The sequence below is a fragment of the Rattus rattus genome, chromosome 8 (genome assembly GCF_011064425.1).
Source record: "Rattus rattus isolate New Zealand chromosome 8, Rrattus_CSIRO_v1, whole genome shotgun sequence".
Lineage (NCBI taxonomy): Eukaryota > Metazoa > Chordata > Mammalia > Rodentia > Muridae > Rattus > Rattus rattus.
In genome coordinates, this window is record NC_046161.1 from 25,000,754 (window position 1) to 25,026,936 (window position 26,183).

Consider the following 26,183-nt stretch of genomic DNA (forward strand, 5'->3'; position numbering starts at 1 on the left):
TTTTAAATCAATAAATTCCTTTTCAAATAACATGAAGCGAAGATCAAAAGAAAAACATGGGGCCCCAGCAACTCCAGCAGCATCGTGGTTCTGAGCTGAACTCCAGCAGATGCTAGCTAGACGTTCCACCAATGTTAGACGCTGCAGACCACAGCTGAAGTTCATTAGGAATACCAGTCCTCCTGTATATTCCAAGTGCAGACTTTTAGTACTCTAAATTCATCTGGAGATATGTGAAACGGTAAGGCTTCTCCTCCATGGCCCATAATCTCTCAGATAAAATGGCAAGTTGGCTTCCAGTGGCCCTTGCTATGGCTGTCATTTATTCTTGGCTGCAGCCTCCCGCTCTCAGCTTCACCGTTACAATGATGTGTTGAGCCCAATGTTATGCACTCTTCTTCCAAGTGCATACAGAACTACTCCTTGACTGCAGTGTGACACGTTAATCACTGTTGTGACTGCAGGTAGAAGCAAAGAGTGCTTCCAGCAACAGACGTGGTGGTAGACAGGTCTTGGCAATCTGTCTCTTAGCTGCAACACAAGGGACATAGAACCAGTGGGGATACGACACATTCTTTCCTTCCAAGACTTCTTGCTTCCTCTCAAGGTTTATTATCTAAGGTGCTTGTCATGTTCTATTCCACTGATAGCTTTGTAGATAGTGTCCAGTGTCAAAGCCATTAAATCCACATTGCCTCGAGGAGTAGAAACAGCATTCTTGCTGTTTGTCACACACAAAAAAACAAGTGTGGGGGTAAAAACTACACATCTCCATCCATTCAAAACTGAGGTGAAGCCAACTTTCTGGTCCTGCTCGGTGACACATAAGCGATATCCCTCTTCCTTCTGCAAGTTATATGTCATCAGATTCTTTCCCTTGTGGCTCCTGTCTAGGACAACGTCTCTTCCCCAGAGCATCTAATAAGTCCCACTCATGAATATAGTTCTTCATGAAATGTATCCTTTAATGCTAATTATCAGGGAACTGAGTTTACTCCCTTTCAGCGATTCATCAGATTTATATCAACACAGATGCCCCAATCTCTGCTTTAACAGGATAATGATTTGTTGATAATATGGTCCCTTCTACTGCAATGTCAGGAACTCTATGCTATGTTTGTATTCCCAGCACCTAATTCAAAAAGCCATTGAATGTGGTTTAAAGGTATTACCTGATAACCTTCTATTTAACAATGGATAGGCAGAGTATCTTCTACAACAAGGTCTGCCAAAGCCCAAAGAAGGTAAAGACTTTTCGTTTTCTCAACAAGAGAACAGTGGCCTGAATGCAAGTTGTAAGACAGACTGTACAGCAGTCTGAGCAGGCAAGAGTCTTCATGGGTCGGTGAGGGCACTGAGATCAATATTGGTGCCTTTGATAGCTCCCCGTATTCACCATTGTGTACATGGCCTGCAGCATTGAACTCAGAAGCCTGTGGGATATGACAGTGAGGATGTACTCTAGAATTAGATATGTACTGCTTTTCGATGAACCCTCCAAAGACCTCACATAATACTTAATTAAAAGGATGTTTGCTGTCTAGAAGAACTGCAGGGACAAAAATGAAGAAGAGTATGAGGGGGAAACTGGCCAAAATTGGGACCCATCTTAAGGGGAGACTCCAACACCTGATACTATTACTGATGTTATGATATACTTACAGAGAAGAGCCTAGCAGGGCTGCCCTCCGAGAGGCCCAACAAGCAACTGACTGAAACAGAAGCAGATACTTACACTCAACCTATGGTCTGAAGTCAGGGACCCCTGTGGTTAAATTAGGGAAAGGCTGGAAGAATTGAGAAAGAGGATGATCCCATAGTAGTCTCAACAAGCCTGGACCCCACTCCCGAGATCTCTCAGACACTGAGCCATCAACCAGACAACATAGACTTGCTGGTCCGAGCCCCCTTGACACTTACACAGCCGAGGACTGCCTGGTCTGGCTTCAAGGAGAGACACACGTACCCATTGAAAAACTTGATGCCTTGAGGAATGGGGAGGTTTGGCAGGGTGTGCAGATGTATGGGGGTGTGGGGACAATCCTCTTGGATATGGGGGAGGAGGAATGGGATGAGGAACAGTTGGAGGGCAGAACAGGAGGGGGATAACGACTGGTCTGTAAAAAAACAGATTAAAGATAATGATAATAATAATAGAGTATCTGAAAGGCTTAAGCAGGAAAGGGCTTTAAAAAAAGAATCTCAGCTGCACATTTTTAATAAACCAATACCTCTGATAAGGGAATGAGATGCCACAGAAAGCATATTTTGACAATGCTGATATTTAGGATCTGGTATTCATTCTTTGTCCCAAATCAAATGACGACATTTTTACTTAGAAGCTACAGAAGAAATAAAGATACAGAGGAAAACATTGCCAATTTCTCCACCCATGGTGAAGCTGAGCTAGCTCGGAGTCATTTCAGGGTCCCCAAGGAAAGGCACCTTAGGGAAATGATGTTCTTGGCTGCTTGTAGAATATCCCCAGGGAGCCCTAACTGTTCACCTGGAGGAAAGCTGCTGACTCCCAGAAGTTCTGGGAAGCTGTCAGAGTTACCTGATTCCATGTTCCCTCATAGCTGGGTGTGGAGTAAAAAAATTTCAGAAGAGCTCTGTCTACTACTGTGACCAAGTTTTCCAAACTGCCTAAGAAACACAAGATCCCCCCGCCCCATATCATAGCCTTATCAGAAGGCACAGAAATGACTTTATTGAAGTCAGTGTGGCTTTAAATGTAGTATTTTTGCTGAGGCCACTTTAGGTCACCCAGTGTGGCTTATGGAAGAGACATGCTTATGGTGAGTTTACTGAGATGGGAGCATGGGCCTAGTTCTTCTCTCAAGGGATGCCTCACCAGTGTCTGAAAGGCTTTCCAGACAATGAAAACCTCTGCTAGAAGAGTGAGAAGCTTCATGACATGCTGCCCACATTTTGCAGATTAATTGAAGAGAGAATGGCCCACTTCCTCACCATTTTCCAAAGTTCTTTGAGGAACACTTAAATTTCATAGTAGAATTTAATTCTTGTAGTTTTTCAAAGTTCTACCAAATTTAAATGCAGAACCTTGTGATCTAACAAAATGTACATTTTTGTATATTTCTTGAAGGAAGCAGAAGAGGAGAGTGTCCCAGCATTTTCCACTGTCCGTCACTTGGGGCTACTGAAACCTAGACAAGAATATAAAATTCTTCTGCGTGAGGTGACTCCAATCTACTGGGAACTGGATGGTGCTGTTGACCTCCACTATGAACCCAGCTAGAAGGAGGTAGAATGGAAACTGGTTATAAGGTCTTCTCAGCTCTCCAGAAGCCTGGGAGTGTGAGAAAATGGCACTTCCTGGTGTGTGGGGAGAGACAGAAATCTTCACTTTCAAAGTGAGGATCAGATCACATCGTTCTCTTTGATATTCCGTGCCTCAAGTTGCCTTTTATTGAAGTTCACCTTAGAAGTCTTTGGTGCACGGGTATCAGGAAATTCAAAGTTATTGTTCCTGTTCTCTTAATCACAGTAATGAGTTTGGCTTGACAAGGTCAATTAATTATTCACAATTAGAAAGCAAAAGAAATATAAATAAATACGACAGGGCTGGTAAGAAGAGAGGATCAGGACCCGGGAGACAATGAAAGGTAAATGAAGAGTTAGCATGGCCACAGTTGAATTGTGTATGTCACCAGCTGGCTAAAGGTCTCCAAGCCCGAGTCTCCTCCCCCTGGACTCCCAGGAACACAGGGCCTGAGTCCTCTGTCCTGGCTCTACTCCGTCCATCCGCTCCTGTACAGTAGACATTAGCAGTTCCCTCCAACCCTGGAGCTTCAGAGCTGCCTGACTCCAAAGGCAGGTAATTAACTATGAGACAATAGCAGGGATTTTCAGATTAACTCTGCCTAGAGAGAAAGAGGAAAACTCATTTGCACCAAACAAAGGGGGGGGGGCGATTAGATATACAAATGACAATAGAGGGACCTAGATAGGGCCAGGGAAACTGATAAAGACGCCAGAGGCTCCTTTCTTCTTATAAAAGGAATATCTTTGTTTCTATAAATTCTGCCTTCTGCTGTTCTCTATCATGCAAATGTTTGGCTAAGTGAGATTAAAGTCCCACAGGTACTTGGTCAAGGCTGAGAAGTCCTTCTCCATGCTTGAGTGAGGAAGGCCTGGAATATTCTGCAGTCCCTGCCATAAGGCTTTGCAATGCAAACACTCACAGGGTTTGCAGACAAAGGGAACTTTACATGTCTTCTCTAACTGCCTGTAACTTGGCAAAGGATTCTCTGGCCGCAAGTATTTTATTCTGTTCTCCAAGGTCTCACTTTTTCCATTATTGGGACCAATAGCAGTAAGGGGATGGCCATTTGAGGGACACACAAAGCTTGTTTGGCAGCAAAATTGAGAGCTGAAATATGCAGCTAGATTCCAGATGCAGACACTTACTAATCACACCCACGAAGATGAAATCTGAAGGTCAAAAAATGGATGTGGTTTTCACAAGATTTAGTGTATTTTTAAGTGAGTTTGTGTGTGTGTGTGTGTGTGTGTGTGTGTGTGTGTGTGTGTGTGTGTGTGTGTGTGTGTGTGTGTTTACAGGGGCCTGTGAGTACAGGGGCCTGCAGAAGCCAGACAGGGAGTTAGATCCTCTGGAACTGGTGTTATAGGTAATTATGGCCATCTACTATGAGTGCTTGGAACCAAAGCTGTGTCTTCTACAAGAGCAGTGTCCTTCAGTGATGAGCTCCACCTCCAATCCAAAAGATTATATTCTGATTGCCTAACTGGTTACACAACTCCTTAAGTGCCATTTCTTCTTCTCTACCTTCTCAACACCACCTTCCTCACAGTCACCTTTGGTCCCTAGGCTTTCTTCTCTGCCCTAACTACAAAAAGAACTCCAGTCTTTCATTCAGCAAATTTTGTTTTCTTATTTCCATCTTCTCTCCAAAATCTATTTTCCTTTCTATAGGGTGATGTCATTATACAGCCAGGCGGGCCCAGGATAAGGCACAGCCTATCACTGGATGACAAGGAAGGGTAGGTGGGGAAAAGTCTAGGAAGGAGGAGGAGCAAAGAAAATCAAGAGGGAGAACCAGAGCAGGATGATCCAGATCTGGGTGGACTGGGTCGATTTTGTCTTGTATAGGTGGGCAGTTTAAATCTTTCTTAATTTGGCAGTGAATTCATCGTATGGATGTATTGTGAATTGAGAATTTAACATGTAAATCTAATTGCTAAATTACAAGCTTCTGGAACTTTGATTTACTGGGCTAAAGAGGACAGTGTGTGAAAGAAATGGCTGAGAGGCTGTTGGATCATGTGGATCTGGTTCTGTCGCCTCAGGGATGACACAGAGAGGGTGGCTAAAAGGGAGATAGGCAGGAGAGGGTGGCTTGTGGACCAAGTGATAGAATAGCAGCTGGAGAAAGCAGATCTGGCTCCCGGGAATGGATTAAAAACTGTTCCTTTTTAATCTTACCTCAACCTTTAATCATCACATCACTCCTGGCCCTTCATGGCAGGAAAACTCAGCCAGACCATACCAGTGCCTGCTGGTAGCACTGCCCAGCAACACTGTCTGTGCTGTGCCAAAGTTCAACCTGTGCTCAATGTGTGCATCATCTACTGTTGGAGGAAACACAGCTCCTATGACTGAAGATGTAGTTTGTTTTTTTTTTTATTTCTGATATTTTACATTGAGATTATGATGAGTAGTTAGGTAACTCAATCTCTGATCGGTGCATGCCTTCCTGATACATTCTCTGCTACCTACCTTCAATACAATTCTGATATACCCCTCTTCCTCAGAGGCAGCCTTTTCCAACCTTGCTAAGGAGTCTTGGCCTCTTTAATTGTCTGGGTTCTGCTTCCAGACTGGATCCTTCTCCTTCTCCAGCTGCTCCTTCCAGCACCATCTTCCCCAGGCTGGCTATCCTGACCCTTGGCGGAGTTCAGTGCATCCAGGTATTTCTTGGATTCCCACTGCTAAGTTAGTGAGTCTTGCCATGCACTGTTCCTCTCACTGGGACTCATGATGTCTCGATCTGTTCCCTTCTGCCTGTTGTCTGCTATAGGGAAGAACTATAGACTCCAAGCCAACCTTAATGGAACCCAACCCACATTTGAGGTATCTGACCACCCCTGTTCTAGAAGCCATGCTTTCCTTTCATTAGGAGGAGATGAAAAGGGTTTAGGAGCATTTGTGACATCAAGAATTTATAAGGCAAAATAAGCAAAGCTAAAACTATATCCAAACTTATAAATGACAGATTCAGGCAACAGCATCTGTTCGTTCTTGGGAATGATTTGGAAAAGTAATACACCATGCCATCTCTGCACACAAAAGTGAACTGGGTCTTCAAGGCCAGCTTTGTCTCCATCCTTATGTACTCAGTCCCCAGCCAGAGCACAGACTGCTAGAGATGTTTCTCAGTGACTAACTGTTGCAGAAAGGGATGAATGTGTTTGTCTGTTTCTTGGGCAGATGTGGCTATGGTGTCATGACTATTGTAAAAGCTGATCATTTTGAATTATAGTTTTAAAGATTTAGCATAAAGAACTAACAGGATGGGTAGGATATTTGACAGTCATGATGCTACAAATGATCTTGGACTTTATACAGATTGTACATGTGGTGAGTGTCATTTCCTCCGCATCTCCCTGTGTGTACACACATACGTGGTACGGGCTATACAGATATAAATATACATAGGCATAATGCTAGGTCTGTTCTTCATTGTTACTGATGTTTGTATTTCTCTTTTTAAATGATCACAATACTATTTGGAGAAATTGATATGCCTGACTTGCATTCCAACAGTGTTTGGTTGAAAAGCAACTTAGGTTCAGACCGCCAGTTTCTGCTAAGGGAATTAGGGTCTCTGTTCAGTATAATAAATGATCCCAAGATAAATATATTTCTTTTTTTAATCCTGCATGGTAGTATATCCTCTTTCCAATACAGAGTCTGACTCTATTTAGTTTGTCTGATTGCTTTGAAGAACAGGACAGGTTGACTCTGGAAAAACTATGGTCCTCTATTCATTAACGTGTCAATAATACTCAGCCCAGGCATATTGACAGCGGATTAGCTTGGGCTGAGTCTGTGTACAAGACCAATGCCTTTTTTAACCCAGCTTGTTTCCAGATCAATACACCCATCAGCATTCGAAAATTAGCCCAAGATGAGATTCCAATACTCAAGATGGTGTGTCATGGGAAGAGGGCACCAAGCCAAGTCACAGATGTAAACACCTGGCTATGGATTAGACAGTTTCCATTAGCCTGGATGTGAGTGAAGACAGATGTAGACTGTGCCCCCTCCCTCCCTCATGTTGCCCCCACCTCCCAACCATTCAGCCTTCTCTCTCAGAGCCCACGTAAGATCTTTTGTGCTATAATTTCAGACATTTGCTTCATTAAGCATTTATTAAATGCCCAATGTGTAAAAGGCAGTCTACTGTTTAGCACAGTATGCATGAATGTGTCCAAGGAGATGTATATTTAAAAATGTGACCAAAAACCCTGTTTTCCTGTTTTCTAAGAGGTGTTTATGTTTTCCATTCTTTCCTCTTTATCATTCCATAATGGTGCTGTTTCCTACAGCAAACCTGTGCTCAAATCCCCTAGTCTTTCTTGGTCGTTGCAAGACATTCTGCCCAAGAAAGGATTTCAGAGGTATATGTGCCATCTTGCTGGATGAAGGGAAACAAGGATCAGACTAAAACAGGAGGAGGAGGAGGAGGAGGAGGAGGAGGAGGAGGAGGAGGAGGAGGGAGAAGAGAGGAGGAGGAGGGAGGAGGGGGGAGGAGGAAGAGGGGGGGGAGAGGGGGGGGGGGGGGGGAGGAGGGGAAGAGGGAGGAAGAGGAGGAGGAGGAGGAGGAAGAGGAGGAAGAGAAGGAGATGGTGGCTCCCTGGAGTATTCACCAAACTTCCCCCACGAAATGGAGACCCGTAACTTTTATTTTGTCTATCTGTCTATCTACAAAGAAAATCTACTGTACTTTGAAACTGTATACACACAAACAAAAATCTCACATAGCAGTACCTAGTCTGCTATTTATAATACACTCAAATACTGGCTATGCAATTCTATTTTAAAACTCTATTTGCACAAAGCTGTTTGCAAAAAAATACTCATTTATAGAATCAATAAAAGAAAGAAAACATCATACTTTCCTTTGGGGGAAGAGAAAAAAAAACAGTGAACAAAAGTTATAAAACCCTGATGTGACCATACTCAGCTACAGCCTGATCGATTCCAGTATGCTGCTACTGTCCCCTCCATCTCAGTTCAAGGGTCCATTCATTCTCATCTCATGGATGCTTACCTCATTCTTCTTTCCTAGCTCTGATTCATGATCTCAGTTGCTTTCCTCATCTGCTCATGGTGGCTCTCCCTCACTCTTCTAATTTGTCCTCAACATCCCCCTCCTCTTTGTCTCTCACTAATCACTCCAGGCTTTCATTCTCAAGACTACTTCCAGGAAGGCAGGCTGCTGCAAGACGGATTTCATGGCTCTGCCTGACACCTGCCATCTTGCTGGATGAAGAGAGCCAGGGATCAGACTAAAGGAAGGGAGGAGGAGGAGGAGGAGGAGGAGGAGGAGGAGGAGGAGGAGGAGGAGGAGGAGGAGGTGGAGGAAGGAGGAGGAGGAGGAAAAACAGGAGGAGGAAGGAGGAGGAGGAAGGAAAAAAGAAGAGGAAGGAGGAAGAAGAAGGAGGAGGAGGTGGTGGAGGTGGAGGAGGAGAAGGAGGAGGAGGAAGAGGGGAAAAGAAGAAAGAGGAGGAGGGAAAAGAAGAAGAAGGAAGGAAAAGAAGAAGAGGAGGAGAAGAAGGAAGGAGGAAGAAGAAGAAGAAGAAGAAGAAGAAGAAGAAGAAGAAGAAGAAGAACCCACAAACCTCCAACAAAGATTTTACTTCATGGTATCTTCATTTCTCAGAGAACAAAGCAAATATTTAATCTACTGTAAAACATGACTAAATGTTTAAAAATATCCATTGTATTTGAAAAAAATCAAAATGGATATTCAATAGCACAGTGACGAACAGGTAAATAGTCCTCCACAGGTGAGGCCTTCTAAGTGCTTTAGTTTACCTATGTGTAAAATGTAACCCTCACCCCACTCCTCACATTCACCCTATTTCATAAGAAAAGGCCCCAGGGGTGCAGAAATATTTGATTTACGCCTCTCTCTCCATCAGAAAGCAGAAGATGTATCTCAAAGTTGTTGTTCAATAACTAAAATCAATCTATTTATTAAATGTCCTCTGGTGCCTCAGGACCATCCTGCTTCTGAAGAGCTGAACACCAGACCCGTGACATGAGAAGCATGGAGGATAGAACCTGGAAAGACACCAGGAAACCCACAGAAACAACAGGAGAACCCCAGGCAAACCTTAAGCCACAAATTACAGACAGGAAGAGAATGTAGGAACAGTCAAGGAGAGGCTGAATTCTGTCTTATAGAGGCATGGGGAAGCTGGATTAGATTGGGAAAGAAGCAAGCACTCTCTACTGGAATGGAAGGAAGGTGGTTGAGAAAAGATCCTGGGTATTGTTTCTTGGCTGTGTCATCATTGAAGACTGGTCTACAGCATGGTATATGTACAGCAAACCAAAGAATTAAAGTTCTTGTCTTAAAATAAAGCAAACTTGTAATTACATGCAATGTTTAAAAATATTCTAAGAGGAGGAAAAGCCAAGAAAAGCAATAATTAGACAATAATTTTATACAAAAAATATTATTGGAATGGAAGAAAAACTAGTTGAACTCAAACAACAAATTGATGAAAAGTTCCACTTGTAGCTTCCAGATGACCATCAGAAAGGACTTGCTGGGGACAAAAGCCAACCAAGCTAGGATTAAGATCATGGTAAAATCAGTGAGAATTGATATTCCCAGCCACCCACTCAGGCCTCCCAGCCAAGCCCCACCCACCTTGTACAATGAGGTGGACCCTGGAGGTCTTAGGGTGGTTGTCTGTCTGCACCGAGCAGGTATAAGGGCCCTCATCATACACATCCACATTCTGGATCTCAATGCTGTACTGGGTCTGGGTGTTACTCAGGAGAACCACACGAGGATCTAGGCACCACTTGTCATTTCCAGCATAGAGGATGGTACTGCGGTTTAGCCAGGCCACCCGGGTGACTCGGTTGTCAATTGTGCACCTGCAAGATAAGACCAGATAGATAAGTAAAAGGCCCGGTAAGAAAGCAAAAGTTGTTAGTGCCGGGCTAGCATACTTCATCATGCCTTATGTTTCCCCTCACTTCCATAGGACAGACATGCATTTGCTGTGTTTGCTTTGCTAGAATTCACCAGTACAGAACTTGTAGGATTATGGCTTTAGAACCTTTACTGTCTGAACATTACAGGTTCTGAAAAGTTAGTGCCTCTAAAACCACAGGAGGAAATTCTCATTTTGAATAACCTCTAGGTGCAAACCTAAGGCATCTTGCATCCTCAGGATGTCTACAACCTTAGGACATTCCTGGTCCTCATAGCTCAGCTCTAGGATCCCTATGATGTGGAGAATGATAAACTCCATTATCTGTCTGGGTGCTTGGGGTGTACTAAGCTGTTCAATACTTGCAACAGCCCAGTGGGATGTATTTCATTGGAAAAAGAATTCAGGCACAAAGATGCTAAACGCTTTTCCAATTCACAGTTAATATGTGCTGGCTCAGATACTGAGCTCTAACTACAAACCATCCTTCCACTTATCTCAATATAGCAAATTCCAACAGAAGGCTTCTAAAGTCAAAACTAAATACGGACCACCACTCTTGCTATTTATCTTCATTATACCCAGGGCAGAAATGTTCAATTATTGCTAGACTAAAGACATTTTCTAAAATCTCAAAAACTGTTTGCACATATAAAAATAGATTCCCTTTCTTTTTATTTTTGCATCTGGAGTCCTCAAATTGTGGAAGCTTCCTTTTCTTTTCTGTACTTTGAAAGCTCCCAGTAACTCTTGCCAAGCCTTCATCCTATCTCTCTGTCTTCATTTCCTCTCTTGTTATACCAAGTATGTCCTGTGTTCTGAGGCTAAACTCACAAGCACAGTGCCCTGCTCTTGACCATGATGCTGGGAATATCTGTGTTACATGGTCTGAATAAGGATGTCTCAGACACCTGTATTCCTTTGCAGTGCTTAGAGCATTCTCATACATATACTTTCATTTGGTTCCTACAACAAATCTTTGAAGAAGATGCTCATATCTATTGTCTATTTCGAAAAATTAGGACTTCAGAGTGCCAAAATGTCTGGGCCTTATGCAAGGAAACGAGAGTATTAGAGGCAGTCTCCCCACTAAGCTCTTGTGTTAGCACTGTATGAGCTGCAGAATGTTCACAGTGACCTTTTCAATTGGAGGGCATCCTGATTTATGCTAATTGCCAACTTCATGGATTTCAGAAATTCTGGGAGACTAGTAAAGAATACATGTGGTTTTATCTTTGAGAGGATTAGAGGAAGGGTGAAAATTCCCCAAAGTAGTTTGGGTTTCCCCTGTCATGTGGCCACAGCATCCTTTTCCTTCTGATTCCTGCTGCTGTTATGCAAACCACTTTGCTGCAGCCTTCCACCTCACCAAATATGAAAGACGCACACCCACAATACAATGAGTCAAAATAAACCGTTCCTTCCACAAGTTGTTTCACAAGTATTTTGTCAGAGCAACAAAAGACCAACCCAATAGATAGGTAGGTAGATAGATAGGTAGGTAGGTAGGTAGGTAGGTAGGTAGGTAGGTAGATTGATAGATAGAATGAGTGAGTAAGCCAAGATTCACCAGTGAGCCCTGTCTATCCATGGTTCTCATTGTACACCCTCCTTATTTTGCTTGTGCAAGTGTCACATCATCAACAGAGGCCACTTAGGCACAGGTAGACATTTTGCTGAGTGACCCGACGGGAAAATCTGTCCAACCAGAAGCATATTTGCTCCAGGGTCCAACAGGTTTCCAGTGCTAAGGAGATTTTTCTGGCAGTGCGGCAGAGTGTAATGTTGACACAGGGGCATGAAAATGAGGGAAGACCCAAATAGGGAGATGCCAGGGTACTGTTCCAAAAGTGATCACAGGATTCATCAGAATCACATGGGAGGTCCGTAAGCTCCACCACTCCTTATGCTACAGATGCAACCTTTAGTTATCCAGAAACATCAAGTTATGTAACAAGAGATCAGTTGAGACACATGCAAACTAGACGTTGAAAGTTGCTGTACAGAACAGTGAATCCAAGACTACCTATATAATTGATGGAGCCTGAGGCCAAATAAAAAGACAGAGGCCTCTCTCAGAGAGGCCTCTCAGATGGTGAGAGGAGAGTGGCAAACCAAATGTAGGCTTGGATCTCAGCAGTCACGAAGCCAGCTCTATTGCTCCCCTCAGTCTTTACTTGTAAACTGAGGAGAAGTTGTTAAAAGATAAGTTCTGATCTGGCACAGATCAGATATCCCATCTGTCAATCTCTATCTCTTTGTCTGTCTGTCTCTGTATCTCTCTGTCTCTCTGTCTCTCTGTCTGTCTCCTTGTTTGTCTCTGTCTGTCTGTCTGTCTGTCTCTCTGCCTCTGTCTCTCTGTCTCTGTCTGTCTGTCTGTCTCTCTCCTCTCTATGTAGTATAGGCTAGTAATCTGAAACTCTCTGTCCTTCTGTACTGGCCTCCAGAGTGGAAGAACTACAGACCTGTGTCACTATGCCTGATTTAAGGTTCTGCTTTCTGGCTGGGCTCCTGAGTGAAGGCACTCACCCAGAACCCTGGCCCATTCTTGGAGGAGCATTTATCTAAAGGTGAATTGTGTATGCTTTAGCACTTGGGAAGCAGTGAGACTACACCTCACTGCTAACATATGACTGACAAGTATGCAGCTTCTACGTTGCAAACAGCATCACCGTCACCCGGGAGCTTGTTAGAAGTGCAAAATCCAAAGTCCAACATCAGAGGCGGTGAATCAGAAAGTGTATTTTAATAAGATCTCTAGGTAACTTGACTGCACATGATACTTGGCCTAGTCTAGACTGTATTCCAAACTTCATTTTCTGCTTTAAAGAAAACACCTAGAATACACTGAGAATGTCTAAGACAGACTGAGAGACCCTTGACAAAGGACATTCCTGACAGTGTTCCCTTCTTTGCAAATCTTATACAACAGTGATATCCTTCATGGGCTATGCTGAATGCAACCTGCCTCTGAAATCATCCCGGAGAAACCCCCTGAAGGACACCTCACTCTATAGCTTGCTCTACTAGAAACAACTTTAATAGTCATAACTCCAAGAGATGATACTGTTCTGAATTGTGCTTGGGTTCAAGCAGGTTACAGGAAACTTGCACCCATGACCAAGGTTTGCTGAACACATATCCCTACTTGTTAAGTATTTCGAAAGCCCACTCCATGTATATGTCAAAAACTTGGCCACAATCACTTGTCATTGCCAACTGACAGATCAAATTCCCTGTGCCTAAGAAACATCCACATAAGAAGATCACAGTGATATTAACATTTGTTTTACTCTTCATCTTTGTTGGCCTTCCATGTTCTTCCAAGATCTCAACCACACACATATGTCAGTGGTTCTCAGATTCAGTTTGCATCTGAACAACCTGCTGATAACATATAACAGAGATAGCTGGGTGGATCAGGCTAAGGACTGAGATACTACCTTTTGTTGTAACGCTCAGGGGTGCCGATGGGGGGGGATGATGGTTTAGAGACCACACTGGGAGAAACACTAATTCAGAGATGTGGCTTCTGATTAATTGAGAACAACAGAGTAGGTGGACACTAGGAAATGACTCTTGTGTTTCATTACTTTGCAGCAGAAAACTTTCTTGGAAGTGATGTATTCTGGGAAAGCTAGAAACAGACTCTTAGTAGGTTTCTCTCCCAGCAGCTGAAATTAAGCCAGACACCAGTTAAACATCTATGAGGCAGGAAATGCTGACTAGCAGAGGCTGAACCGCGGGCACAGTTGTTGAAGCCCACTATTCAAGTTTCCCTCAGCCTTATGAGGAGTACCAGAGGGATGTCCTGGTCTGCCGTGTGGGTGTCTAATTATTGAAAATGGACTGAAGGAGAAGCTTTCTCATCACACTGCACTGCCTTACAGGGCCAGAGAGGTTCCTCAGCAAACAAGCTAACACTCTAAATGCAGCCAATTTCCAGCACAGTTATGTAGCCCCTGTAATATACTAGGCTGAAAAGTTGGTGTAGTTTCAGCTGTGGTTTTGGGCACATCCAAGGTCATGTTGAGATGTCCAAACTGTCACGGCTGTGTATCAGTCTTGCTGAGTCTCCACGGAATTAACACAGGCGTCTGCAGAGATGGATCACAAAGGTAACTCGGCAGCCAACTCCTGTCACCTGCTCATACCTGCCCCCATCTATCTGTCTCATTTATCCAGCCTCTATAACAATGCAGAGGAGACATTTCTTCCAGGCTTAAAAAAATGAAATAAATAATCGCTCCTCAGCCAGTGTGAGTGCTCAGGTGGTGGGGAGAGGTAGCTGTTAGGATGGGAAGTGTGGCTAACAGTCCATTCTTGGCAGACATACCTCCAAAGAGTTCTACATAATTATTCTTAAAACACACCACGATCTTTCACTCTCCTTAGGGAGACATTAAAGATATGATTAACTAGGAGGGAATAAGGTTTAAAACGTATCCTCGCCTGACAACTTCAAGCAGGGGAGGCTGGAGATGGACTCTTTTCAGATAGCAGGAAACAGTCAGAGGTCAGCAGTACACAGTAGGAACAGGAAGAGTAGATGGAAAGGGTGACAACGGTGTCCAGCACATCAGGAATATCTCACTTATGAGAACAACACACAGACACGGCTCAGGTAGAGTGAGCCCCTGAAGTGAGAGCTCAGAGGATGCCCTTGCTGGAGGTGCAATGCCAGGGTTCTGTTTCTTTGTCACCATCTTGCACAGCACATCTATCTAAAGACTCTATCTGACTACAAGACAGACATAGAAAGGAAGCACCAGGACAGCTGATTGGAACATTAGATTGACAAGCTCATGTCCCTCCCCATACATTACATCAGTTCCAATTTCTGCCATGATTCCTTCAGGAAGCCTTCAGATAGCCAGACTATGCCACATTTCTTGTAACAAACCCTCCCTCTATAAAAACTCTGCAATCACTCACACACATTCTCTCTTCCCCTCCCATTTTTCTCTCCCCCTCTTAAGCTCCAACCTATGAATACACTTCTCTAAAATTCTAACATGAATTTCAGTATTTGAATTCTTACAAGTCCCAAAGGCCCTGGCTAGGGAGAGTTTTGGTGGCCAAGATCAGAGGAAAGGTCAAAGCCACATGTCCTCCCATGTCTTCATGGTTCCCCATATCTAGAGATATACCCACCTCTGCTTCCATATCCTCTCTCCTGTTTTAATTGGGGTATGACCACCCAAAGACGTGCATGTCGAAGCCTTGGGTCCCAGTTGGTAGACCTAGTCCCAAGAGATAATTGAATCAAGGAGTCTCTCTGACCCTTTTGGGATTTTGGCCACCATGAGGTTGAGCAACTCTGTTTTCCATACCCTTCTATTGTGATGGTCTATGTCTCCACAATCTAGAAACAACCCATACAACAACCATGGCCTGAAACTTGGACACTGTGAGCCAAAATGTGTTCTTTTTTTCCTTGAGTTATTTTCAAGGATATTTTGTCATAAGGATGTATTTAACACACTGCCCAATTGCCCAATGGAACAGAACAACCACTTTGTGTGCCCAAGGTTTCTGGATGGAGTTCTATAGCTCACTATTCCTCTCATTCGTCTCGTACAGACAGGCAGCATTAGTGCTTGAGCACTCCAGACATATTCCAGGTCTTAGTGTTTCAGCGTACAGGTTTCCACCATCACCACATCAGCTTCCCTTCTGCATAAGGTCCTCACAGACATCCCATAATCTGGTTGCTAGTACCCCTCTTTAAATGCAAATGTGTCTGTATCTTGTCTGCCTTTTGGATATTTCTTCTTGTAGTGAATAGACAAACCTATCTAAGGGTCAGTCTTTTGAGAATGTCCTATACATATGAATTGTCAGGGTACTACAGTGATGGAAAGTGTCCCATGCAGTTGGCCAGAAAAGGACCCAGCACCAGAAGAATGGACTCATACAGGGTGAGCTAGAGAATGCTTCCAAACCTGGAGGTGCCTGCAGCTACATCTAATGCCACAGAGATTTAAAGTACAGCCCCCCCTCCAACCCCCTATTTTCAACAAAGAGCAACTGCTGGTGGCTTTATTGTGTAATTGTGTCTTTACAGCAAGAAAGAGCACAAAGTGCTTAAGCAAGCCCTGGACACACGACTCAGAAATAAGACTGCATCCATGTGAACTCTCTCGGCCTCGCACTACTTGGGGAATCGGGCTAAAAGAAAAGAAAGAGGATAACTGGAGAACTGGAAGAAAAATAGGTTAAAATGGTCTGTTTGGAGCCTCCTAAAGACAGGCAGAGTGTCGAAATAAAGAGAAGGATTATTGAGGAGAAAAAGCCAAGTCTGGTCTCTCTTGATAGCACCTGCCTGAGGATCTCAGGGCAATAATGGGTCCAGATAGTGTGCAATCCGCCAGCTCCTCCTATCAAATGGTCCTTTAACTGCTGTTGAAAGGCGGCACGCTTGAGACCACAGCAAAATAAGTGCTTCTGTCCTTCACAGCACCTGGTCACAACTGTCTCTTATCATACGGAAATGCTTCAGCTGCCTCCAAATGTGGTTCCCCTAGCATTGGGCACAAGCTCTATCTGCCTCCACCTTTGCCGCAAGTTTGCATTGTGGGTGGCTCAAGAGACCTTCACTGAGCCCCAGGGCATGGACCTCTGTGTAAGCCATCCATACAGGCTTCTTGAAGGAAGTGTTTTCCTGGGAAATCCTGGCAACGAAGGGGCCAAGATGATTCTATCATCTCTGATACAATGGAAATTCAAGCAGATGGACACCTTAGCTCTTTATAGCAAGAGACACCTCCAGTTATGAGCGGCACATTTTGAACCTGCTGAATAACTTTTAGAATCTGGATGCACATTCTTATTTATAGAATTGAAATTGCATCGTACAGACAAAAACTCTGGTGTTAGGCTCAGTTCAAGCTGGCCTTCATTCTCCCAATTGGTACTGCCTTGACTTTGAATAACAAAACAGTCACACAGTATGACATCTTCCCTACATGTGACGATAATGACCATGCTGGCCGTGCCTCAGCAGAGGCAGAAGACATGCTTGGGATGGAGAAGAAAAGGCAATGGAGGACGGAACAAAAAACCGAACCAGCTGGACACAACCCATGCTGTGCCTCTGGCTCCAAACCACTGGGAAACAGCTGTGGTCAGGGGAGGGTCTGAGAGTGGGAGGCCTCATGGCTGCAGCCTGGCTGCAGGTCTGGGAGGCTCATCTCTGCCCAGGATGTCTCAGAATTAGCCCACTTCACTGAGTCATTTAAGTCATCTGCAGTGACAATAACTTTTCTCCTCTATGGGGTCAGGAAGAAGGTGAAGAGACCATACGTGGGTGGACCTCACAGCAGGACTTCTCTGTTTACAAACGTCTTCCTTATCTGAGCTTTGTATATTTCTTACTTTCTTCACATGATTGTAAAGTCTTGAAAGGCAAGGTCTAAGCCTCACTTTCCTTTTATGTCGAATCCAAAGTACAAACCAAATATTTGAATGCCGCCCTTCATCTTTGACAAATTTCAAGAGGGAAAAAACATGAAGACGCTGTACGGGAAAGGTCTGGGTTATAGAAAAACACTGCACATCTCAAACAACCATATTGACAAACACAACTGTATATGCATCCCTCCATAGCTCCTCACATCAGAGGGAACCAAGTCAAAGGACACCGTCTCCTTCCACTCACTGATGCCTTGGGGACAAAGCAGGAATGCTTTCCCTTGTGAACTTCCAGAAATATTCTGCACGAGCCCATCTACCCGCCTCTCCTTTTTGTCTAAGTCAAAGAAACCAGCACCATTTTAAGCAAACTCAATGGTGTTCCATGGACTATTACTTCTCTAAAATGAACAGCATAGCATTTTGATTTGTACTGGTAACAGAAACTCAGTATTAATACCAATCCTGAAGGAAGCAGGGAAGCTCAGCAGGTCACATGATATTTTAAGTTATGATTCCCCCAACATTCTTTATTCATATAGTGTGTGTGTGTGTGTGTGTGTGCGCATGTGTGTGTACATGTGTGTAAATGTAAATGTAATGAAGATCTCCACAGAATAAGATGATGGGACAATGTGAGGATGTCTCTATTATAGCAAAGTGTGCGGGTTTTGGCAGGAATGAGGATAAAGAGCCTCCAGCAACTCTCTTTGGCTATCAGACTATTGAAAAGATAAATCCCAAGGAATTGGAATTTCCCAGGAGTATCATATTGGGAGAAGGAAAATGCTGGGCTCCTATGCAGCTAAAGGGGAGCTTATTTTGCAGAAAGAGAATTCATATACTTCTGACAGCTTGTCAGATCTCGTTGCAGGAGAGACTGGAGGATAGACAACATTGAGGGGCAAGATTACATCTTACCAAGACTTTATTTATGCATATGTTAATTATTTTATTTTATATGCATGGATGTTTTGCCTGAATAGGTCTGTGAAGTCAGAAGAGGGCTTTGGATCTCTTAGTCCTAAAGCTATACATAGTTTTAGGCTACCATGTAGATGCTAGGAAGTAATTGACCCTTCCTGTCAGGATTCTCCGGATAGATTGGAAAGGAAAGTGGTTTACAAGGTCTTGGTCCTCTTCTCAAAGTAGCCCATTGAATAAATCTTCATTATTTGTTTTACACTATTACTTGTCTTTTGAATAAGGCTAAGGAAGGAGAGGCTGTTAGCTTGGCCATCCTTGTATACCAAAGTCCAACAACATAAAAACTTTCCTTTCTATATTTTATTAGTGTATTCAAAATAACCCAAACGTGAAGAACACTATTCCCAAGGGACAGGGCATAAAAACATTCATATTTGTGACATTCATGGAAATTTGCCTTGAACTCAACCTGTCGTTGGAACTTCAATCAATGCAAGGAGACCTGAGAGCTCCACTCCACCCCATTTGATGGTTAATTTAGATAGTGCTTATAGAGAGGGGGCCTATCTCTGAGGGTGTTTCCAGAAGAGACCAGAGCAAGGATCAGTCAGCTAAGGAGGTCAGCTCCTCCCTCATCAATTTGAAATTGTATCATTGAAACCACTGAGGACCTTAACAAAATAAAAAATAAAAGAAGGGCAAGCCCTTCTCTATGTTTGAGCTAAAATATTCATATACTCCTGCTCTGGGAAACTTTCTCTTCAGTTTATCAGGTCTCTGGCTTGTATTGAAACTGAGAGTAGAGTTGTGAACCAAACCCTATAATCTCTAGACAGTTATCGCATGGGCAGATGATATCCAGATGGATCCATTTGATCTTTTTCTCTAAAGAACACTGGCTACCAGACACACCCAATCCACATGTTTCAGGCATGGACCTTATGGTCTGCTTCTCTCTTGGTTGTCTGAATACTCCACACAGTAGGTTTTGGTGACCTGAGGTTTTATGTGGAGTTGACTTTTGCAAATTTTACTATCCATTTTCCTAGTCCATGTTTCCAGAGATCATTTCTTATTCCAATTACTTTTTTATTTTCAGTAATTTTTTTTGTCCTATGAGTCTTCTTCAAACATGCTTCACCTTGTTATGTGTTACAGGCAGTTTGCTTGTGCTTTCTCTCTTTCTGTCATGTGCAGTCCTGGGAAGGTAGAAAGCACATACGAACTGAGCATCTATTATCTAACAATAAGAAATCTGGAATGATCCAGAACCTGAAGGTTTTTAGGTGCCACCTTGATGCCACAATTGGAAAATTCCATACTATGAAAGGTTATTTCATGTAAGAAAAAAAAGTTTAAATGTTATAAAGTGACTTTCAGGCTACAGGGCATATGTAAAACATTAAGGAATTTTGAATTTAAATTTGGGTTCCATATTGTTGTGCCTGTGCTAATTTTCCAAACTCTAAACAAAACTGAAATCTGAAACACATCTGGTCCCAAGCACTCCTGGTTAGGGAGAGTCAACGTTCATTATTTATTCGTCTAGTCAATTGCTTGACACTCCCCAACCCCTACATAATGACTTCTGGTAAGAATATCAAGGCAATTTAAGAATTGGTGAGTGTTCAAATGGCTGTGAGGAAGGAAGCTTGTTGAACAGTGCTTTAGGCAGGGAAGCACAAAGGTGCTAGAATAAGTCCTCCAGAGCCTGGGAGTAACGTGTATGCAACAGACTGCTCTAACAGGAGAGAGAAAATGAAGCCCACACACAGTGATCTCTGTGTGTCCCTAGACTCCACAGTGTAATGACTGGTGTTATGACATCAAGGGGTGCCTCTGCCCTCCAGCATCCAGCTGTGTTAAGCCAATGTGAAGCAGTGGCTAGAGATGGCAGAGGGGAGGAATAAGAGCAGGTGCGAGAGGCACTCTTCTTTCAAAAATCCACAGCCCATGGAAGAGACCCTTTCCACCCAGCCTCACTTCCTGGAGGGATCTATGACCTTCTCCTGTTCCTTCCATCAACAATGTCGGGGTCCTGACTGTCTGTCCTTTGTTGTTTACCCACGCCATGGAAGCACCTTTGTAAAAATCACTTTCTAAAACTCTCCTCAAATAAACTAATTTGAGCATGCCATCTCCTGCCCATGCAATCTCTGACCACTGTAGGTAGCTTGCCCAATCTGCCCTGAGACATTCAATCCATCCCAAGGACAGAGCATAGCCAAAGTTTTTAAACAAAGCATTCTGTAAAGGCTGGCTCAGAGTGTCAGCAAGTTAAACACACTATTGAGCCTCTCTCTCTCTCTCTCTCTCTCTCTCTCTCTCTCTCTCTCTCTCTCTCTCTCTCTCTCTCTCTCTATAGTGGGCAGCTCAAGGAATCAAAAAGGGACCTGGGTAAAAAGCAATAGTTTTGGAAAGTAAATCCATCTGTAGTCTTGCCTTCATGTTTAACTATTTCATCTTGTTCTCCCTTAGTAGATGGTCTGTATACAGAAGCTTGTACCTGAGATGAGATTTCTTCATGGCTCTTTATGTGCCAAAAGTCATGTCCAGCCTAGCACCTAGAGGAAAAACCATAGATCAAAAGATCCTAAGTAGACACTTTCTACTATTGATTCGGGTGCACGAAGAGCTAGCCTGGTGAGTGGGACAGATGGGATACATCAGCACATTACAACCATTACATTGTAGAAAAAGGGCTGGAAATGCTATTCTTCCCATGTTAGGACGAGGCATGGCTATAAGAGCTGCACATACGTATCAGCCTATGGTGAAGTCAGCCTGTATGTTACTTCTGGACCTATCACTGGAATCACTCATCTCTGACATATAGCAGAACATTTTCAGCCCTGCCCTAGGTGTGGGTCTTGCCTTTGGTACCCATCTGTCAATCACTTTTCAGTGATGTGCATATTTAAGTCTTGAACACCTCTGAATGGGAAGAAGCTAAAAGCTTAGGAGACAAACCGCAGTTCAGGCTAAGTGCTGCCAATACCATGTGGATGTATGACCTCGTGCCTACAAAGGTATGGCCCTATTTGGTGAGAGAAAGGGGAAGGAAGAAAGCAATCAGGATCACTTCCTAATGAAACGGTGTGTGTGTGCTATGCAAACACTATCAACAGGAAGGAAGGACAGAGAGGTAAGAGATAGACTCCCAGAGTTGCTCAGGGGCTCAGGGGGCTTCCATGTTTGAGGGCAGTGGGGCGGAGTTGTCTCTGTTTTTTCACTAAGTGACCTTGGCCACACACCATTTCACCTCCTTGTGGTGCCACAGTGTCTAAGTGATTGCCTGGGCTGGGGTGGAAGTGAGAGACAGCTGGTAAGTAGGCAAGCATCCTCCCTGGAGAGCAGTTGTCTAGTTAGAAAGCCCCCTTTCTGCCATTTGAGTCGGGGAAACAGACAAAGCGGGAGGCAGAACCGGCAAGTGAATGCTGCCTGAGTGGCTGGAGGTTTGTCCTTTTCCATCTAAGTCCTGTAGAGCTTTTTTTTTTCCCTGTGGTTTGTGAGGAGGAAGGGAGGTAGGGCTCCCCAGAGTATGGAAAAATGAGCACTCCCAGAGATAAGGAAATACAGGATTCTCTAAGTGCAGCACACTCATTGGCTCTCTCTAGATAGTTCATTAATGTAATGCAGTTTGCACAGGCGTGGGATGTGTCTCTCTGCCGTAGGATGGGTGATGCTCTGCACAGCCTGTTCTCCCGTACCTGGCAGGCATCACTCTTGTTCATTTTCTGTTGCGTCTCTTCATCACTGGCCCTGGGTCAGTTGCATCTCTCTCAGGGAAGCACATGTACTTAGGCTAACTTGCTGTTAATGGTAGGGGGGACCAACAAGTCCTGCCTCCTCACTCCTCTTGGCCATCAGCAGTAGCTGACCATATTGAGGAGGTCACAGTGAGAATCTTGGGAGTGCAGGGAGACAGGAGACAAGTGACAGTCTGAGGTATTTCTTGTTTTATCTGTAGTATGTCCTGAGACCGAGGGATGTAAGAGTGATACCCTTGGGCCAGATGGAAAGGCTCACAAGATCTCACAAGTGTTTTAACCTGAGGGAAAATGTGTCTTCTGCTGTGCTGACCAAAGTAATATAGCTAGAATAAATCAGACCTTAGACTTCAGTGACTCAGGTCTACAGAGGAAAGAGCTCAAGACTCACCTGGGAAGAGCTCAAGCCTCAGGTGGGCACAGGAATGAGTGTGGAACCCTCAGGAATGTGAATCATTCAAGCAGAAGGCTGGGAGGAGACCAGAATCCAGGCCAGGTATTTAGTCTCTGGTCCCCTGTGCTGTGCTCACCAGCTCAAGACTTAGAGGTGGTATCCATTCAGCCTGTCAGTTCCCTCTCCTGATCTCTCTGTGGCTTCCCAAGCCTCTGTGTTTCTAACCAACAATGCCTATTTCTATGTTCTGAGGCTCAGCTTTAGGCTACAGGCTTCTGTTCTCACATTCATACAGAACTAGAGTTTGTATCCTCCAGGCAACCGTCAGCAGGCTGCCCGACGGGGAAGAGTGCCTGAGCCATCTTGTGGGTCTCTACCTGAGGCAGAACTAGCACTAGGCCCCCTGCCTTGCTTTGCCTCCCTGCTCTGCTCCCTCTCCTAGGATGGTTTGTCTCAGACACCATATGCATCTGGTCCTTAGTTCAAGGTATCTGTAATTCTCATACCTGCTTCCTGTCTAGTAGAACCCATAGGAAGAGAGAGAATGAGAAGGTTTCAGGTTGCACAGAAAAGTGATTGGGAGGTAAAGGCGAGCCTGTAGCCAGGTGCTGGGAGCATGGCAGAGCCTCCCACAGTAGCCACATAGAGCTTGAATCCAAGAGCAGTGGGCAAAGAGATGCAAACATGGCCTGTCTTCAGTAGTACAGGGAGAAACCCGGATGCAAAAAAAAAATGTGCCTAAGCTCATAGAGACAATGCTATGGAAGACAAAGGTGCTTAAACCTATAGATATGGATATAAAATGAAAGGTCAGGCATCTGCCCAGAAAGAAAGATCAAAGGCAGCTTATAATGGCCCTTGTGTGCCACACTATGGGGTGTGTTCTAGGCTGCAGTGTGAGTTGCTGTCCCAAGGGCCTGGGGAAGCTGAATGGCAGGACAGAATTCATAATTGGAAATAATGAAGCAGCAGACTGGACGGAAGGGATGGTAGGAAAGCCAGCCACTGCCAGCTACAATGGGAACACTGAACTCGGCACTTCTTAAGGATCATTGTATTTCTTCTAAACCATGTTGCACTCATTCTTATCCTCAGAGAACTGCCCACATAGATGCTCTCCTATAACCTCACTGGATGAAGTTAAACAAGGTTGGCAGTTGGGTTTGTGTATGGGTTCTTTGTGGCTCATGAAATTTCCACATGTTGTCTGAGCCACTGAATAGCCCTTCTAGTCACAGTTGCATGGATAAATTGGGGTGTATTTGAACAAGTTGAATGATCCACTTGTTTGCCTTTGTGTTCCCTGTGTTCCTACTATGTTCCTGACGTCATTGTGCTAAGCACTCAAAGATTCATTACTGAAGCAAAAGATAAGGACACAGGCACATTCTCTCCCTACAGAAGAGGAGTGGCCACAATACAGACAAGTAGAAATGTGGTACATGTCGTGACAGGACACTATTAGTGATGTGCAGAAAATATATAGGGGCTGGGGAAACAATCTCTATTCTGATGGGTTAGGTCATAAAAAGTCTTCCAGAAGTGGCATACAGGTGAAAATTTTGAAAACTGGGGGCTTGCAGACATATAGGACAACTACTTTTAAGATCCTGGGGTCGAGTTTGGAAATAGTGTTTGGGGACTGGTGAGATGGCTCAGCACCTGCCACCAAGCACGAGAGCCTCGGTATGATCCCAGGGCCCTCATGGTAGAAGGAGAGAATTGACTCTGGCAAGTTTTCCTCTGATCTCTATACACATATGCATACCTCCACACATACAAAATACATGCACAATAAAATAAAAGAGTGTTTGTGTGGCTGATGTTTTTGAGGACAGATTAAGTAGTGAACTCGCTGTAAGCTTGACAATACAGTGGGTATCACTCAGATTGTAACAAGGTTTCTGTCATCTGGAGGCTCCTGCATATCCGCATACTTTATCTGCTATCACCTCAGCTACCACATTCACACTCCAGAGGCAGAGGGAAGGGTTAGGTTAGCCCAGGAATATTGGGCCTGATACCCAAGAAATCACGTTGTCTTGTTTCAATATTTATTGTCCTGAGGTGAGCATGCATCTTTGGGTGACTCAGTTTCCACACATGTATCCATGTGGAAAATAGAGTTTTCCTCACTGTGTTCTTTTGGGTTGCAGTGGTCAGACTACTTGATGAAGAGAGAGGCTAAAGGCCTGTTTGAAAGCAGGGAGGGAGGGGTTAATGTTTGCAAACCTTCTATGTGGAAATACAGTTTTTGCCCTGTCTCGGGTCTTATTTTCCAAGTAGCCAAATACATGCCCACATCACCACGCTCAATGTTACACATTTATTTACTGTGCTTCTCTGCCTGTGGAGATGCGGTGCTCACTCTTCAGAACAAAACATATTCCTTACTCTCTACATTTTAGGAGCTTATGATACAGAGGCGATAACAGCTACTTAAATGACAGGAAGCAGGGGGCCTGCATAGGCAATCGGATGATAAACACCAGATGGGTATGGAAAGAAACAAGCCCAGTTTTAACCCTCCACACACAGGCACAACCCAATCAGAAGCAGGAAGCTCTGAACTGGGGGCTATTTTCTCCCACTGTGCCTAGCATCCCCCATTCAGGGCAAACGACAGGGAGGCCAGACAGAAGCAAGGGTGAGGTGCTAGGTATACGGACTCAAAACCTCAGGTAAGAAAATAGTCCTGGGGTCAGTGCTGTATTGGCCATTCTCACCCAAACAGTTTCGTTCAAACAACATTGGTCAATTAAATACCCAAGTCCTTTACGGTAACTCATGGTGCTTAGACTGTGATCCCTGTTGACTCGGCTCCATAGGAAGAGAGTCCATCTGGAATATGAGTGACTTAGCTCTTTCTCTGATCCCATTATCACAAATCATTCACAATAAGCTCAAGTCAGTCCCTCATGGTGTGCAAACTGAACAGGTCACCTTCTGTGGTGAGCGCAGGGTTGGGCTTACCCCCACCTCATCCAAGTAGACAGAATGCTGCTAGCTGCATTATCTTTCCTTACTTGGTCTCTTGTCTCTAGCTCAAGCTTCAGCAGTTCACCCTCCTTTGCTCTCTTGGAGGTCTTCTGGGGATGGTTCTAGAAAGAATACTCAAGCCTCACTTGTTGAAACGCCTTGATGGCTCGCACTGCCTTTGGGATGTCATTTAAATAATTCAGAGAAATACATCAGGGTGTATAAGGTCTGAGATACTGCTTGGGCCTCCAACCCCCTTCCTTTTCTCACTCTGGATGAGAGCCACAGTGTGTGATGTGTTTACAGATTCCCAAGAAGAGCCTGCATGTGGCATATCTAACGTTGTCTTCCCATTTCATATTCTATTCTCACCTTCATCTAGCCACTTCCGTCCATTACAGGGTTCCCTTCAACCTCTCCATGTACCCAGGTAGCCTCAGCATCGTCTTCAGCTGGCCACATGAAATTTGTGAAGGGAA

The 26,183-nt window shown here is 44.1% G+C and overlaps 1 protein-coding gene across 3 annotated transcripts in view; it reads right to left on the reverse strand.

Annotated features, from left to right (window-relative positions):
• Positions 1–26,183, reverse strand: part of Ntm (neurotrimin) — a 951,504-nt gene that overhangs the window by 171,616 nt on the left and 753,705 nt on the right. For all 3 annotated transcript variants that reach the window (XM_032909747.1, XM_032909748.1, XM_032909749.1), the window contains exon 3: positions 9,930–10,162. In XM_032909747.1, the coding sequence (XP_032765638.1) occupies positions 9,930–10,162 (233 nt within the window). The remainder of the gene's footprint in view (positions 1–9,929; positions 10,163–26,183) is intronic.